General features: G+C 44.1%; 2 protein-coding genes across 4 annotated transcripts; one reads left to right on the top strand and one right to left on the bottom strand.

Annotated features, from left to right (window-relative positions):
- Nucleotides 1-1,218: 1,218 nt before the first annotated feature.
- Nucleotides 1,219-6,668, bottom strand: LOC123165776 (F-box/LRR-repeat protein At4g14096). Of its 2 annotated transcripts, none has more exons than XM_044583507.1 (4): nt 5,317-6,667; nt 5,026-5,193; nt 4,715-4,941; nt 1,219-1,614 (listed from the first exon to the last, which is right to left on the bottom strand). In XM_044583507.1, exons 1-3 carry the CDS (start codon nt 6,133-6,135, stop codon nt 4,726-4,728), a joined length of 1,203 nt encoding a protein of 400 aa, XP_044439442.1. In that variant the 5' UTR covers nt 6,136-6,667; the 3' UTR covers nt 1,219-1,614; nt 4,715-4,725. The 2 variants fall into 2 exon arrangements, with proteins under 2 accessions (XP_044439442.1, XP_044439443.1); XM_044583508.1 differs by lacking the exon at nt 1,219-1,614 and adding an exon at nt 1,623-4,569 and having other exon boundaries at nt 5,317-6,668.
- A 7,423-nt stretch (nt 6,669-14,091) lies between these two features.
- Nucleotides 14,092-16,547, top strand: LOC123166379 (F-box/LRR-repeat protein At3g59190). Of its 2 annotated transcripts, XM_044584175.1 has the most exons (4): nt 14,092-14,221; nt 14,408-15,408; nt 15,944-16,099; nt 16,187-16,547. In XM_044584175.1, exons 2-4 carry the CDS (start codon nt 14,425-14,427, stop codon nt 16,418-16,420), a joined length of 1,374 nt encoding a protein of 457 aa, XP_044440110.1. In that variant the 5' UTR covers nt 14,092-14,221; nt 14,408-14,424; the 3' UTR covers nt 16,421-16,547. The 2 variants fall into 2 exon arrangements, with proteins under 2 accessions (XP_044440110.1, XP_044440109.1); XM_044584174.1 differs by lacking the exon at nt 14,092-14,221 and having other exon boundaries at nt 14,254-15,408.
- The last annotated feature ends 203 nt before the right edge of the window (nt 16,548-16,750 follow it).

The following is a 16,750-nucleotide window of genomic DNA, read 5'->3' as shown; positions in this document are numbered from 1 at the left end:
CTCAAAGTTATTCTTTCTGATCAATCTATTGGGCTATTCCTATAAGTGTCACAAACAGCCCTAGAGTTCGTGGATTTACAAAATGTTCAGGAATTGAAAAAATCATGGATTTTGAAAAAAAAATCAATGATTTGGAAAACGGTTATCAATTTTGGAAAAAATCATTCATTTTTTTAAAGGCTCATCCATTTTGAGAAAAGTTCATCAATTTTGAAAAAAAATCATGAATTTGAAAAAAGTTCACCAATTTTGATAAAATGTTCAAATGTTGTAGAAAAAGTTCATTGATTTTTTAGAAATAGATTTGCACATTGCGAAAGAAAAAGGAAAACAAAAAAGGATCAGAAAAAAGGAAAGAGAACAAAAAAGAAAAGGTAAAATAAAAACAGAACAAATCCGTTTGAAAAAACAAGAAAAAAGAAAAAAGGGAAAAAGAAAGGAGAAAAGAGTGATAGAGTTATGTAATCACATCAGTTTAAGTTGGCTCTTTGGTTATCATGTCAAGCTTTGAACGAAGAGGACGTTGGCTCGAATCCTGCCATGCTCATAGTTTTCCCAGGTGTACAACATATAAGAATACGGCGGGTGAATACTTTCTTCAATATGACCATCATGCTCTTTTTTATGAAGAGGTATGGGCTAATCTCAACCATCATGTACATATACGAATACGGTGGGTGAATACTTTCTTCAATATGACAATCATGCTCTTTTTTATGAAGAGGTATGGGCTAATCTCAACCATCCTTGTGTTTAAGGGAGGTTCGAATCCTGCCATGCTCATAGTTTTTTTTTGTGATTTAAAATTTATATAAAAGATAGATGGGCCGGCCTAGCTCGCATGTGTACAACATATACGAATACGGGGGGTGAATAGTTTCTTCAATACGACAATCATGCCCTTTCTTATTACGAGGTATAGGCTAATCTCAGTCGTCTTGTGTTTAAGGGGATGTACCGAAGCAGAAGTGTTTGGATTATCAAGAATGCTAGGATCTTCATAAATGAAAGGCCCAGCTATAGACATTTCTCTGAGTTGGTTAGGTGGGTTCCTTTTGATCACCTTGAGGGTGCTCCTTTAAATAAATTTTCGCTTATGGCCTCTTTGTACAGATTGAAACTTTTTTTTGCAAGAATACATATTGAAACTTATTGGGGAATAATAAAGAGTAAAAGGCTGTGGGGTGTTTTGCCCTACAGAAACCAATCAAAAAAATGTGGTGTACAATTCCCATGTTCCAATTCATCCGGGTATCCAATGGATAGTGAGACATTAATTGAACGCGTGCACAACCTAAGCGCGCGCACACACACATGAAAAACAATAGGGTTCTGCCATTTGCATCACAAGCCATTCACCGTACATGCACCAGCGATTGCTTGGTGCATAGCGGAGTACACACTTTACGGTTTTACCATATACCAAGTTAAAACTTACTGATAAAAAAATAACCGAAACTAGCTGCGGCTATGCCAGTGAACGGCGACGGGCGTTCGAAATAAACCACAGTAACAAATCAGTGCACATAAGCGCTGTGAAGCCAGCAAGACAGCGATCCGATGCATGCAGTTCGACAAGCTCTAATCCAGCCAGGTCACCAGCGTTTCGATCACCTGCAAGGCCACAACAAGTTAAAATGGTGCCTGTGGAACCTTCCTGCAACATAACTGCTGATGTCTATATATATACTAATAGTAGAATGCCCGTGAGTTGTTACCGGGGTTTGAATTCTTTTGCTGGTGTATATGTAAGGCCAACTTGAACGCGGCGACCCATTTCGTCCGCCCGCGGCCGTTTGAGTCCACGCGGACAAAAATGCGGCCCAACGCGCCGACGCAAACGAATGAGTGTCCTTTTTTTGTCCGCCACAACCCTTTCCGGCCCAAATTTCAGCCAGGTTTGTGTCGGCACGGACAGGGCGCAGACACCCGCGACGCCTTCCCTTGTCCTCCCCCTGGCCCATCCATCGATGGCACAGCGGCCATTCTTCCCCCTCCCCTTCCACACTCTACACCCTGGCCTCGCCGCCGCCCAGTTCTAGCCGCGGCGACACCACTCAGGTGCCACCGCCGCATCCACCAACTTCCGCACCACCACCACATCCACCGAGGCCAATCTCTTGCCGGCGTTTGTGGCCGCTCCTCACCGCTGCCGGAGCATGAGAAGGCACAACTGCCAAGGGTCGCCGGCACTGCCCCTCGCCTCCATGGTCACTGTCGGAGGGTGCGGACTTCACAGGCCCACTGCCCTTCACCGGCCATGTCTTGGCCACGCCCGCCTCCATCGTCTCCCGCAAGGTGTTCGGCCCTTTGCCCACAAGGTACCATGGGGGACAGCTCAGATGATTTTTTTTAAAACAACTTCATATGTTCATTGGACGATTCATCGTCCGACAAAGAGGATTCATGGTTGCTACTTTGGTCGTCAATGAGCACATTGCTAGTCAGCGGCCTAGGTGTAGGGGGGGCGATCCCGGGCCATGCTCCGACATTGAATCGTAACAGAGAGAGCGATCATTGCCTTCTATAGCGATTATTTCCGGTGCACGTTCCCACTCTTCAACCCCAAGCTTTACTGCCGACGCTTCCGGATGGCGAGACATGTGTTCAACCGTAATCGGGAGGGAGTCGTGGAGTATGAAAATGTTGAGCCTGAGCATGGACCGGCAACGTTTGTACAGTTCACCCAATTTCATCAAAAATGCATGATTGGACAACTCACATTCAACTTCAAAATGATTTGGTTGAGCACACGTGGATTCACCTAGGCAACCAATAGATGTATCGGCTCTTTTTCTTTCAATGTATTTGTGACTATTTCAAATTCATTTGGTTGTAAACTATAAGATTTTTATTTGGTTGTAAACTATTTATTGTGATGTAAAAACTATATGACTTTTATTTGTATTTATATGAATAGAATGTAAAATGTTAAAATTTGGCCAAAAACCGGCCAGTTGGGCGTATTAGCCGGGAAAACGCGAACGAGGGTGCATGACGCCCCTACGGCTGACGACCCAAACGGACAAAAGGCGGACCAAATCCGAGTCCGTTTGGGTCACAGCATTGGAGTTGGCTTAAACATAGTGCATGTAAAATTTCGCATGTATAGAAAAGATAACCAATAATAGTCAAAAAATAATTGAAATCCACTTACTTCACTTGCAATGTAAGTTGATAAAAAATGTAATTTGATGATGTGGGGATAACCAGTAGAAAAATAGGTAGAAAATTAGTCTAACCATGTCATGTAGTAGATACTTAAGCACCTTTTTTTATGATGTGGGGATGACTCTCTAGGTTTATGGGAATTTCACAACCTCGCTTCGGTATTCCGGAACCATATCTATTATCTAAGAATACACATGCACCCGCTCTACAATATTTTTCTTGGACCCTTAGGCAGAAAATGTATGCATTTATGACCTATAGTAGAAAAAATAACAAATAAATTAGACATTCTTGATGTACCTAAGTATGACCATTGGAGTATACCTTAGCTGACCTCGTTGTCCACCCATATCTTATCTTCTAAAAGATATTCCAAATCTCCATGTGTCAAGGTCGTGTCATAGATATGCATCAACTTGGTTTTGCTAGGGAAGGACATGATGTATTTTTTTTCATTTCAGTAAAAGTAATAGCAGTGGCATTTTCTTTAATCCCATTCAAATCCGTGCCGTGACGGCGAGTCGCCGGCAAGGCAGGAGGCTGGCGGCGAATAAAATCAGGATGGGCGGAAGGGAATCGCTGAAGCGAGGCAGGTGGCTGGCTGGCCGGTTGTTCGTGCGGATCGCGAGACGGGTTGGAGTGCTTGCTGGGCTTTTTGTATTTTCTTCTACATCCCATCTCCTATTCTTATGGTATACAGGCCGAACTAAGATCCCAGGATTGAGAGGTTGCTGCTATGTGCCTGTGTGCATATGTTGTTGTTGCTGTGTGTGGTCACAGGAGAGGAATAATAGTAGAGACTAGAGAGAGTGAGAGGGGTTTAGATGACACTGCTGATTAAACTGGGGCTCATTATACTGGGTTGTGTGGCACTGTGACAGTTTATACATGGGCTGATTGTCTAATGCTGAGGATTGCCATGATTGCTAGGTTTTATTTAGTAATTGCTGATTGCTAGATAAAATAGAGAGATGTATATGGAATCATTGCAATTACTTCATGCTGCTAGATGTCTATTCTGGTGAAAATGTGTTGTTTGTGGTTTTTTTCTTTCATGTGTTATAGTACATATAAGAAAAGTATAAATTTTCTTTTGACTGTTTGTTTTGCGTGTTATTTTTGTATTGGAGGCTTGGAGCAATAATTTCACTCTTCAACTGAAAATGCAGGGTATTAGAAAGATAAACATATGAATTTGGTAGTTCCATAAAATTAATAAGATATAGGATATTGAAATATAGGGGTTAAGATTTAGGGGTGATGCTGAAGTTAAACAAATTTTAGGGTAGAATCTTCATAGGGGTGTTCCCTATATAGAGATTTAGAGGAGATATTTTAGGGGAGCTTAACCGGTTCCTCCAAAAAATCCGACAATGCTTCCCAATGTCCATGAGGATCCTAAAAGGTATATGTTAGACACAGCTAATGTTGAACCACTAGAATATGCATACTCCCATTGCAGCGCACAGGCAATTAACTAGTAAACTGTAAAAGCATCAACATGTGTCATGAGCATGTGATTTCGACGGGGCAAGAAACTTACCATAATATACCTCAAGATGGCTTGATATTTATTTCTGGGAGAGAGATAAGGTTAGCGCATAAGATCGCCACCACGACACCGACTCTTTTATCATGCTTTGGGCAGGTGATTTTGATTTTCTTAAGCTTCTGGCAATAAAATGGTGTCTCTGTTCCCTTGCAACAGGGGTTTATTTTCACAGCAAAATTTCCTGAAAGCTCGGGACGTCGATAGATTAAAGCTCCAACCTGAAGGTAACACCCAAAGACTATTACACTCGATTCATGGACAAGTGTGCCCATCAAGGTGCGGGGAAATTCTGAAATCCATACCTCGGACAACCCAAGAGTAAGCTTTTCTAAATTAGGTGAGTGCCTAAGCACGTACAGCAGTGCTTTGCAGCTATTATGCAAACACCATTCATTCAAAGACAAAGTTGTCAAATTAGTGAACACTACTTGATGGAATAGTATCTCATTTCCCAATAATTCTTTCCCAACCTGCAAATACAGCACAAAAAAGGCCGTTGAGACAAAAATACTTCGCAGAAACAACATGCTACTGCTATAGAAAAGACAGAAAAAGAACTAAATGCAACCATGACTACTCTTGATAAAGCATACCATGGGGCCAACGTGCAGCAGTGTCAAGTTCCTGGCGTTCGAAAAAGCACGAAGAATAGAGCAGCCATTAACAAATTCAAACCCTGTCTGTTCTGAGTGAATGGAGACTGTTAACAATGATCGCATGTTGATAAAAGAAGGCTTCGTACAGAGTAGTGCACCGATGCATAGTGAGACTAGACTAGGCATATTTATAACAATATCAACTTCCTCATCTTTTGTTACAGAGAAACCAACGGTGCTGATGCTCAAGTTCTTCAATGTGGTGGAGGAAAATTCTGTGGCAGTGATGTCACAGTCATTCATCTCTAGGTCTTCCAACGCCGGGCAGCCAGACAAGAGGTGCTTGATGAGGCAATTGCTGACACAAACATAGAGAAGATGCAATCTTTTCAAGTGTGATGAGGTAAAGGAGTAACGGTCGGGGTGGAAGGTTCTAAGAATATCTTCTGTTTCGCCTTCCTCGTACAGGTCATGGTCGGCAATGCTCAACGCCTGAACATTGCACCTCAGGGCATGGTATATCCACAGGTTGGCAGTGTCACGGATATTGTCAAACAAAATGTGAGGCCCCTCAGCGTGCAGGCAGAAGGTGTCGAGAGGCGCATGGCCACGACGCAGCAGCAAGTTATTCACAAACTGGGCGAATCTCGCCTCGCCGGTGAACCCCAGAGTGCTGACATTGAGGTGCCGTGCGGACAACCAGGTGGCGCCACCTTGGTGACAGCACGCACGTGCGCACGGCGTCCTGCGCCGGCAAGGAGAACAGGATGCGGTGGAGCAGCTCGTCAGGGAGGCCGCTGATCCTGTCGCCAACATCCATTGCTTTCGCTCTCTTGCCTGGCTTCTTCGTCATGGCATTCAGTCGAACAGGTGGCGTGCACAGTGCAGAGCGCTACGATCCAAAGCACTCCGCCGATGATTCTGACGACCAAAGGCCAACCAACGAGAATGAGCGGAAGAACAAGAGAGTCCCCAGCTCAGCAGATCTGCCTGCGAAGCATCATTTCTCGGTTGAGATTCAAAAACACTGCACAAGGTGGGAGAGGGCCCTGGTGTAGAGAGAAAAGGCTAAAATGCTGTAAAATCTCTCATCCGACGGGAAACATGCCACCTCTAATTTACTTGAGAACTACTAGTAGAAAGCGGGAGCAAGATGCTAAAGAAATGGGAAGGATAGGAACCGAGGAAGAGAACTGGGGTGGAAGCTAGGGGCTCTCTCTCTTGAACGTCTCTCTCTATCTGTAGACTGGAATCACCCAAATCCCAAGCTATTATGCTGCGCTTGCTGGGAGGCCGCCGAGGGCACTCGCCACTTTTGTGCCTCTGTTGTGCGGGCCCGCGTGTGGCATTATCCTCAGACGTTAGCTTTTCTACAACAGAGGTAGGCCTGCCCGGTGCATTTCCATCAATTGCTGTTTGTATATTGTTATGTTTTCAGCCAGCATGATTTTAAACTGGAGTATGTTTCGGACGAGTATACCGTGAGAGGGCAGCCACATGGCAAAATATGGAAAAACAGTCAACCAAACGATGAGATTACAGTAATCCGGAATAATGTCAAACACAACCCCGATATCAAATTTCTCTGCAAACACATATCCAGATTCAGTTACAGGGACAATAATGATACTATTAATTTGTTGGCCTCATGATCACACAAACATTAAAACGCCTTTCCACATCAAACCGGAAGCAACACTTGCCTTCGGCAAAGGGTCATGCACATCTCCCTACCTACCAAGTACAAGAAAATAGCAGTGAGTTTCTAATTGCCTTCGTTAGCATAACTACTAAAAGGAAAACCAAAAATTACCATCAAGGAGCAAAGAGAGGCCTACTCCAAAGGATCCCAGCGCTCGTACGGATTGATGACAAATTCCGGGACAGAGGCACTGGCAAGTATGACATTCACAATATTGCCCACCCTTTTGTCACCCTGAGGGCATCTGATCTTGACCTTCTTCAGATGTTCACAATTAAACGATGTGTTTGTTTCCTTGGACTCCATGTTGTCCCTTCAGTGAAGCCTGTCTGAAGCTCCAACCTGACAAGAATCAAAGACGTGTAAATATCTTTATGAACAACAAGTAAACCCCAATGTGACAAGACGAAATATATCCTTGCCTGACTGAGACACAGAGTAAGTTTCTCTAAGGCAGGTGAGCGTCGAAGAAAGTAGACCAGTGCACGGAGGTCAACATCTACGCACCAGCCACTGACAGACAAAGTTTTCAGGTTGTTGAATGCCTGGCACCTCCAGAGATCTCTTCTTAGAACCTTGCTTGCAGTTTCCTACACAAGACGAAACCATGAAAAAAAAATGAAAGTTAGAAGACAATTACATGAAGAATGAGTCATTGCAGAGTTGAAGACAAACTTACATTGTCAAGTCCAAAGAACAACTTTAACTTTGTAACATTTGACAGGGCACTGATAATATTGCAGCTTACATAAGGACTCGAGAAACACTCTTCATCCAGGCGAAATGAAGCCTTGACAACAGATGAGACATTCACAAGGCAAGGAGTTAACAACGGAATGTCCTCCAGATGCAGCGAAACAAGACTAGGGGTATCTATTACAAGGTCTTCAAAATCAGTATGGACATCATCAGCGCCATAGGGGGTATGTGCAATAAATGTTAATTTCTTCAGGGTCCTAGAGGAGAACTTGGTGGCAGGAACACGACAGTCTACCAATGATAGTTCTTCCAGCTGTGGACAGCCAGAAAAGAGCTTCTCAATGAAGAGGGCAGCGATGGAACATCACGGAGATTGAGTATTTTCAGATGCGACGAAATGAAGGGAGAGTACTCAAGATTAAATAATTTACGGCTGAAGATCTGAAGCACACGGACATTGCTCCTAAGGGCATGGCAGACCCACAGGTTAGCTCTGGGATGGTTGAGGGAAAAATCATCGCTCCAGCCCATGAGGCAAAAGCTATCTAGAGGGACCAAACCACGGCGCAGTAGTAGGTTGTCCATGAACATCACAAATCCCTCCTTGTTGGTGAATTCCTGTGCCTCAACTTCAATGCACCGCAAAGACATCCAAACATCGCGCCACCTCGTGGATAGCACGCATGTCTGCACCGCTTCTCGTGCAGTCATGAGAGACAGGATATGGTGGAGAATCTCATCGGGGAGGCTGCTGATCCTGTCACTTGTGATATCCGAAAACCCTGTTGGTCTCATGCGCTTGTTGGACGTATTGGCCATTGGCAAGAAGAAATTTCCAGTGTCCAGTGCATTCACTTGAGCAGATGGTGATAGGTAGCCTGCACACAAAAGGTAGTGACTAACAAGTTTTGAGGTCACAAGCAGATGTTTGGTAATTTCAACTGTTGAATTCAATCAGCAGTCTTGAAGCAACTTGCTAATATGATACACTAATTGGATAGGTACAAGTACAACTATCAGGTACTGTTAGACTAGTATTCAGGTGAAAACTGTAAATTTTCTAGAGGACCAAAATTAAAAACCCCCAAAACGCCAAACCCTCATACTCCCACATTACAGTTCCAGGTAGCATAATATCGCGGCAGGAAGGCCGATGTACATAGTTCAATCCCATGGACATCCAGTCAAACTGGATCGGATACACTTACAGAAGCATCCCAGGAACCAAACTTCAACAAACTGCTGGCCACTGCAAAGGGCAATCCCTTCTTAAGCCAAGCTCGTGCAGACTACAACCATTTTATAACTTGGGTAAAGTGCGAGAATCACAAAAATGGCCGCAAAACCAACCAACCAACCAGCTAACTAGAATGGGGAGCAGGAGAGCTAGTACTAAAAACCAACAATCAGCTGCAACCTAGAAACGGGGAGCAAAATGCCGATCTAATGGCGGCCCTCTCGTGCCAATACACCGCCGAAAGCACCGCGTCCGCCGTTCCCGGAACCTTATGCTGCGCGCCATCGGAGATGGTTCGGCATGATTTTAATCAAATCTAACAAGGAGGGTGGGTGGCGGGGGTTTACCTGGTAGTAAAGCGAGCGAAGAGCGGGAACCCTACCCAGGGAGCACCGGAGCAGGGAGGCGTCCGGCGGCGCTCCGTCTCCGCGCGGCCGCGGAGCTCAGGGTGGGCCGACGGAGACGTGAACTGTGACCTGCGTGTGAGAAGGTGGGATACTGGCCTGTCTTTTTTTTTTTTTTTTTGAGGGATGGATACTGGCCTGTCTGTGTGTATATCGCCACCGCTTGGACCAAAGCTCGTTGGGCCTAATCTTACATCAGACTTCACCCGGGCTCGATGTCCACTCACAGCAACGAAGTCGGACTCCATGGAGGTCGGGCCAGTAGGGAGGTCCTATGCGCCGCATTATGCGTCAAAATGTTGGGCGTTCGCGCACAGGAGACAGCGCGAGTGGGCCGGCCCATCGAGCTCTACCGCGAGAAGGAAAATGATAGCAAAAGGTAATGATGGTGCGATGTGAGGATTCGAACAGTAGACTCCAGCTTGCAATTGCGACCTCACAGCCACTCCACCACACAAGTTTTGATGTTAGTATTGCAGCGCACAATCTAAAGAAATAGTCCTAGCGTAGAACTGGGCATATAGCGAATTTGAATCAGTTAATGTAGCGAACAGGAATTAGTTACTGCAGTAATTGTTTTTTTCAAGTGTACTTCTTTAACATGTATACTTTGAAAATGTGCAAAACATTTTTTGAATGTTTGAACAATTTTCGGCAAAAGGAACATTTTTTAAATACGTGTACAAATTATGAAAATCTGGACAAATTTTGAAACTTCGAACATTTTTAGAATTTTTGAACAAATAATTGAAAAAAGGAACATCATGTAATTTGAACAAAAATTTATAACTACGAACATTTTTAGAATTTATTAACAAAAGTTCAAAATGGAACTTTTCACCAAATTCCGAACAAAAAATTGGAAGAACAAACATTTCAAAATTTTCTGAACAGATTTTGGGATCATGAACATTTTTTGAATTGTCAAAAAAAATTAACAGAACGTGATTTTTTTTTTGAATTTGTGAACAAATTTTTAAAAATAGGAACATTTTTGGAATTCCTGTACATTTTTGAAATTTGTGAACAATTTATAAAAGGAATATTTTTTGAAACGTGAACATTTTTAAAAATTCTGAACCAATTTTTTTTAGAGGAACATTTTTTGAAAATCGGAGCAAAATTTGAATTTGTGAACGATTTATAACAGGACACATTTTTTTTGAAATTCCTGCATATTTTTTGAAATGTGAACATTTTTTGAATTCTGAACAAATTTTGTTAAGAGGAACATCTTTTGAATATCTGAAGAAAATTTGAAATTTTCGAAAAATAAACAAAAAATAACAAAGAAACAGAAAAGATAAAAATGAAAACAAAAATAAAAAAAGAAACAGAAAAGAAAAAACGAAAATAAAACCTAAATGAAAACCAGCCACAAAAAACAACAGGAAAAAAGAAAAACCGATTCAGGGAACCTTCTAGAAGGTTCCCAAAACCGGAGAAAACCGTTGGTAGGCTAACCGCTAACGGGCCGGCCCAGATCGCGTCGCTCCCTCCTGAATCCTGTGCTAACGCTCGACATCTTGACGCAATATGCGGCATATAGGATTTTCTGGGCCAGTATTTGGTTTCAAGCCACTCCTATTTGAGGAAACTCCGGTAAATATTTATGGGCAGTACTCTGCGCCGGCGCACCGGCGCAAGTTTCGGCCGGTCCACCCAGCGCCGTTCGATCTGGAAGCGCATAACTGTTAGATCTGTCCCGCGTCCCCTTTCGTCATCTTCCCCCATGGGAAAAAAGAGGACAAAAAAAGGGAGCGTCGCCGCCGCTCGCGGGATCCCGCACACTGGCCCGCGCTGCCCTCGTTTGGACCACCGCTGCCCTGCTCGCCGCCGGTGAAGCAAAACACGACCCGCCTTTACCGCCGCCGGCGAAGCAAAAAATGCCGGTTCTAGCAAAACCGAAAGGCGGTGGTAGCAATTTTTAGGCTAGTTCAGCAAAAATCAAAACAAAAACTAGGGGTGGTAGCAAAAACTCCTGATGCTTCTAGCAAGACTCTGGTGGTAGCAAGGTAGTAGCAAAAATCAGAGACGGGTGCAGCAAAAAAAAGCCATCGCCGCCGTCGACCAACACCGCCGTGGTGGATGTAGAAAAAATTGTCTTCGGTTCCAGCAAAATGAAAATACGGTTGTAGCAAAATTTATCTTCGGTTCCAGCAAAATCAAAGCATGGTTGTAGAAAAAAATTGACTGAAAGAAACAGGTGATGTCATGGAGATGGATGTAGCAAAAATCCACAAGACACCGGTAGTAACAAAAACGCAAAACAGTTGTAGCAAAATGGTTCGCCGGTTCCAGCAAAAATCACCACGGTAGCAGATTTTGGGGTGAGTGGATGGTAGCAAAAACAAGGGTTGGTTCCAGAAAAAAAACATGGTTGTAGCAAAATCTTGCTGTGGAGGCCATGGAGAGGAGCGCAAATCAGCTGCGGGTGGCCATGGCGACGAGCGCTAGTTGCAGCACCGTCGTGGTTGCAGCCCCGCTCAGCTCCGGCCACCAAAAACGCACGCCGTGGCATCTACACAGCGCCGTCGCCGGTGTTTCGCCATCAAAATCTCGCATCTCCATGTTGGTTGCCGCCATGCAGCAGCAAGAAGCGGAGGTGGATGGAAAAAAGCAGAACGAATGATGGAGAATGGAGGAGGCGACGCGAGTGAAGGGATAACGCTGCGTCCAAAGCGGTGTGTGGATCCCCACCAGCACGTGGACGCGAGTGCGGCTGCGGTGGGAACGCGAGCGTCCAATCTAGCGCATCAGACGATGTGCGTGCGACTGGCCCAACGCTTGGGCCAGCGCACGGGTGTCAAACGTTTATCAATATTTATTATCCTCAAAAAGCATTTTTTGTAAAAAAAACATTAGCTCATCGGGGAAGGATTTACATATGAAAATGTATACCGTAAAAAGGAATAAAAATATTTTATACACTTTTATAAGTTGCAAGAATTATCCCGTTTCGTACAAGATTTTTTTTTCTTACAAAACATGTGAAAATTGTTTTATTGTCCATAGGAACTACTAGATGTTTGTTATCTTAAGGCATATGTAAATTTATAATTAATTTAACTCATGAAACTCCTTTTTTTACTTAGAAAATATTCCACTGTTTTGACAAAGAAACTAAATACTACTTCATCCATCCCAATAATAACTCTATAAAATGAAGATCATAAGTACTTATTGTACATTAATTTTTCGGCATTCATTAACTTGTACCATTTACATATTAATAGGGATAGTTGGCTTTTTAGATGGATTCACACATGTGCCACGTAGTAGGTAATTGTTAATCAAAGGCATACTCCCTCTCCCTGTATACTCAACCCCGTGAAAGCTCTAGCCGCTAGGAGCGATCCAATGGGAGGAGGGAGGAAGCCACCTCAGACTCGGGCATCATGGGGGTTTCTCTCACCTCCATCAATCGCGGGGGAGGGAAACTCTACGTACTTTTTCTTTGTGATTTTAGTAGTCTAGGTGCCTTAGTTAGGTCTTTGGCTGTCCATGGCTCCAACACCAGCGGTGGCGAATAATTTTTCTCCATATCTCTCATCGAAGCGGTGGTCATCTCGATTACCAGTGTTGAATCTGGGAGACGATGATTGTGTTATTTTGGGTCCTTCAGAATGTGAGTTGGCAGAAACTTTGTTTAAGAGATGGTTCGGCTCTGGCATTTCCGATCCACACAAGTCTTCTTCTTTGGTGGTTGGTCTTAGCACGGCGACTTTACCAACCGTAGGATACAATGTCATGAGCGTTGGTGATGGAGCAGCAACGACGGTACACTTTTGGCTCGTGTTGATTGAGTTTGTTTGGCTCTATGAGGATCTGCCTGTATTTTTTTTTGTTTCCTTAAATGACTTGTATCACTGAAAGTCCCAATAAAAATCCAAGGCTTATTTGTAAAAGAAAGTCAAAGTTTTCTAGTATGAAATAAATATATTTGTATACTAACATCTCTTCTTTAAAAGTGCGCCAAAGATAAAAGTTGAAACGAAGAAAATAAAGTCCTCGAACTAATTATCTATTTCTTTGTTATATCGTTGCAAAAGTCTATTCGACATTACAAAGAGGATGCGTGTATGTATGGTGTCGGTGTATACCAAATAATTTGGCCACAAAATGACCGAAATGTCGTTGTCAAATAGCTAAAGAGGAGTTCTTAGTACGTTTTCCTCCCAGCATTTGCTCTTTTATCTTAGCGGCATAGTGATGACTTTGTTACAAAGGGAAACGATACTACCAAACGAAGTCTATTTTAATGAAAACTCTAATGTTCCTAAATTTTATGGACTTTCCCAATATCGATGATTCCCAAGATAATAGCTATTATTCTTTTAAGTTACCTATTATTTGAAGTTAGCCGCCATGGTGAAATTGATAGCTATCCGCGGTGCTTCTATGCTGCTCCTAGGTATGCTGGTTCTCAGATCAATGATGTGCTTCAGTCTGAATTTTGAAGTTTTCAACCTTCATGAAGCTCAGCCTCCATTTGGTATTTTTCATGAAAAATACTACTATATTAAAAGTTGGACGGAAAATATATTACTCCCTCCGAATTAACGGACGCAGCCGACAATGTTGCATCTTGTACAGAAGCTGCGTTAATTAATTTAGATAATTATTTTTTTGAGTGTCAATTAATTTTAGATCAGGGGAATTATTACAATCTCCTTTTCACGTTGCCCCCCTTTAAATATACTCCTGCACTCTTTTACCGGCCCGGTTATCGTCCAACTTTTGCATTTCCCTTCTTTCCACCCCTTTGCTCTCCGACCTGCGTGCACCCAAAGCAGAAGCAGCGAGAGCCGAGAACGCCCGCCCGTCGCCCGATTTCATCCGGCCAGCCTCAACCACCTCGTAAGTTCTTCTCCTCCCTTCCACTGCCGGCCATGCGAGGGACCATAATCCTAACGAGTTCTTGTTCCAATCTCGAATCCGTTCGTCGCAATGCAGCATCGCTAGCTCTTCTTGGTTTCTTGCTGCGCGTTTGCCAAGATTTTCTTTCCCCGTGCGGGTTGATGCTGATCGTCGTTGTCCGTGCAGGCAACCTGTTCGAGAAAATGCTTCAGGGGGGCGCAGGGCGGGGGGCGCCGCGCGACGGGGCAGCGGGAGGCGGTGGACGCGACCGCATCAGCGACCTCACGGACGACCTGTGCCACCACGTCTTCTCCTACATGAAGGCGTGGGAGGTGGTCCGCACGAGCGCGCTCTCGAGGCGGTGGCGCCGCACCTGGGCCTCCGCGCCGTGCCTCGACATCCGCCGGCTGTGCGCCTGCTCCCGCTGCGTTGACCAGGATTGGTACGCCGAGTTCGTCAAGCACCTGCTTCTCCGGCGGGACCGCAAGCCGTTGAACACGCTCCGGCTGCACTGGAACCACGACGACGCCAACACGTGGATCGTTCATGCTCTCAGGCGCAATGCCACAGCTATCCAGCTCTCCGCGAAGCATCACCGCCCAATCCTCAAGCTGGATTGCACGGTCTTTCTTTCTGGCAACCTCAACATCTTGCAGCTCGCCAACGTGTCCTTGGACAGCCGCTCCCTCTCGGGGCTCTGTTCTAGGTGTACTTCTTTGGAGGAACTAGAGCTCAGGAAAGCTCTCATATATGCCACGCAGATTCGATCAACCTCACTCAAGCGTTTGACTATGGTCAACTGCAAAATCTTTAACGACCTCACGGTTGATGCTTCGAACCTTGCAGCCCTGCGCTGTATCAGACCTTGCAGTTTTGTTCCTCAGATCAAGAACTCGGGGTCACTAGTGACAGCCACTATCATGCTTGATGACGCTTGCTTGCAACATGCTCGCCCATGGTCAGTACAGGATGATGAGGACGATGGCGACACATATACTGATGCTGAGGACTCTGACGTCAGTGAATCTCAATCTCCATCTGATGATGATAGCTGTGCAGTTGCTGATGAGCATGCAAGGGATTGTGAGCATCCTGGAAGCGGTGATATTGTAGTTTATGGTGGCAAACGTATTTTTCACAGCCTCTCGAATGTGAGAACAATGAACTTGTCAGCTCATCGAGGAGAGGTACGTTTATTCATGTCGCTGATACTATCACCTTCTCGTTCTTTTATGCTTTCTGCATGGGAAGGGGATAAGGGGTAGAGTACTATCTTGAAATGTAATGCGTGAATAACATTTTGGTATTTCTTCTTCTGGTGGTGAATCTCTCAAGTCATTATGAATCTGTCTAGATGAAGAGCTGAAATTATATCGTTGAGACGTTGACCACTCAAATACCAGCTTTAGCATTACCTAGCATCATTTTACTAGTGGATCAGCCTATTGGATAGTTGCTACTGCAAGAAAAAAGAACATTGAAGTTACTACCTTCACAGTCTTAACATCTTATCTCTACAAAGGTTTCAACCACTAGTCTCTATGGCTTTTTGAACTTTGAACCTAACTTACTGTTTGGTCTTTGGTGTCCTACGTGATATCTTAAATATGGAATGCCATAGAACTAGCTTGGTTGGTTATTTTCTAGTCGGTAGATCTAACATGTGCCCTAGATGTCACATGTCAGTGGACCATCAGTACCAACTTCAACACTAATGTGCAGGTTCTGCTGACGACGGAACTGGAGAACTGCCCTGTGTTTGAAAACCTGAGGACTCTATCCCTTGGTGAATGGTGTATAGATAGTGAGTTTAATGCATTATCAACCATGCTTGAGAATTCTCCCAACTTAGAGAACCTTTTCATTCGTCTCGACAAGGTACGTACAATGTATTACTTTGATGAATGTTTGCTACGAGAGTTTAAGCATGTGGCCAATCCCTTACACCGGTTCATTGTTCTATAGAAGGCCTGCAACAGCAGAGATAACACTGATCCAAGTGAAACATCATGTACTTACAACAACCTGAAGGTGAAGATCTCATATTCAGGGGATGCCATGATTGCCCGTCAGGTTGAAGACTTCTTCCGCACCAATAATGGCTCATGGGTGATGAGGACATCAATACCATTGTTACACCCACAACCCCTACTGTTACATATAATGGACCAATTACTAGAGCTCGCGCACGCCAATTAAATTACCAGGTACTTTCGTTTCTTGGTAATGATTCTAATGTTCATGAGAATATGATGCTGCCTAAATTGGATACTTTTGTTTTGCTTACAAATGAAGGGCCTGGATTGGAGAAGGATGAACATTGGAGCAAGAACAAGCATGGAGTTGATGGCATGCGCAAGGGGAACAAGAACGGAGTTACCAGTGATGATTTCAAGACTTTGAAGCCACCATAAGGAGTGAATGAAGCCTTGGACGAAATATACAAGATGCCACTTCATAAATTTCGTCCAGAGGCTATTCTAGGTGCTGCGTCACCTTATTATTGGGCCTGGCCCATGTAATTTCGAA

Source organism: Triticum aestivum, chromosome 7D (assembly GCF_018294505.1).
Source record: "Triticum aestivum cultivar Chinese Spring chromosome 7D, IWGSC CS RefSeq v2.1, whole genome shotgun sequence".
In the NCBI taxonomy this organism is placed as follows: domain Eukaryota; kingdom Viridiplantae; phylum Streptophyta; class Magnoliopsida; order Poales; family Poaceae; genus Triticum; species Triticum aestivum.
Note: the sequence above shows the minus strand (reverse complement) of the source record. Positions and strands in the feature narration are given on the sequence as shown.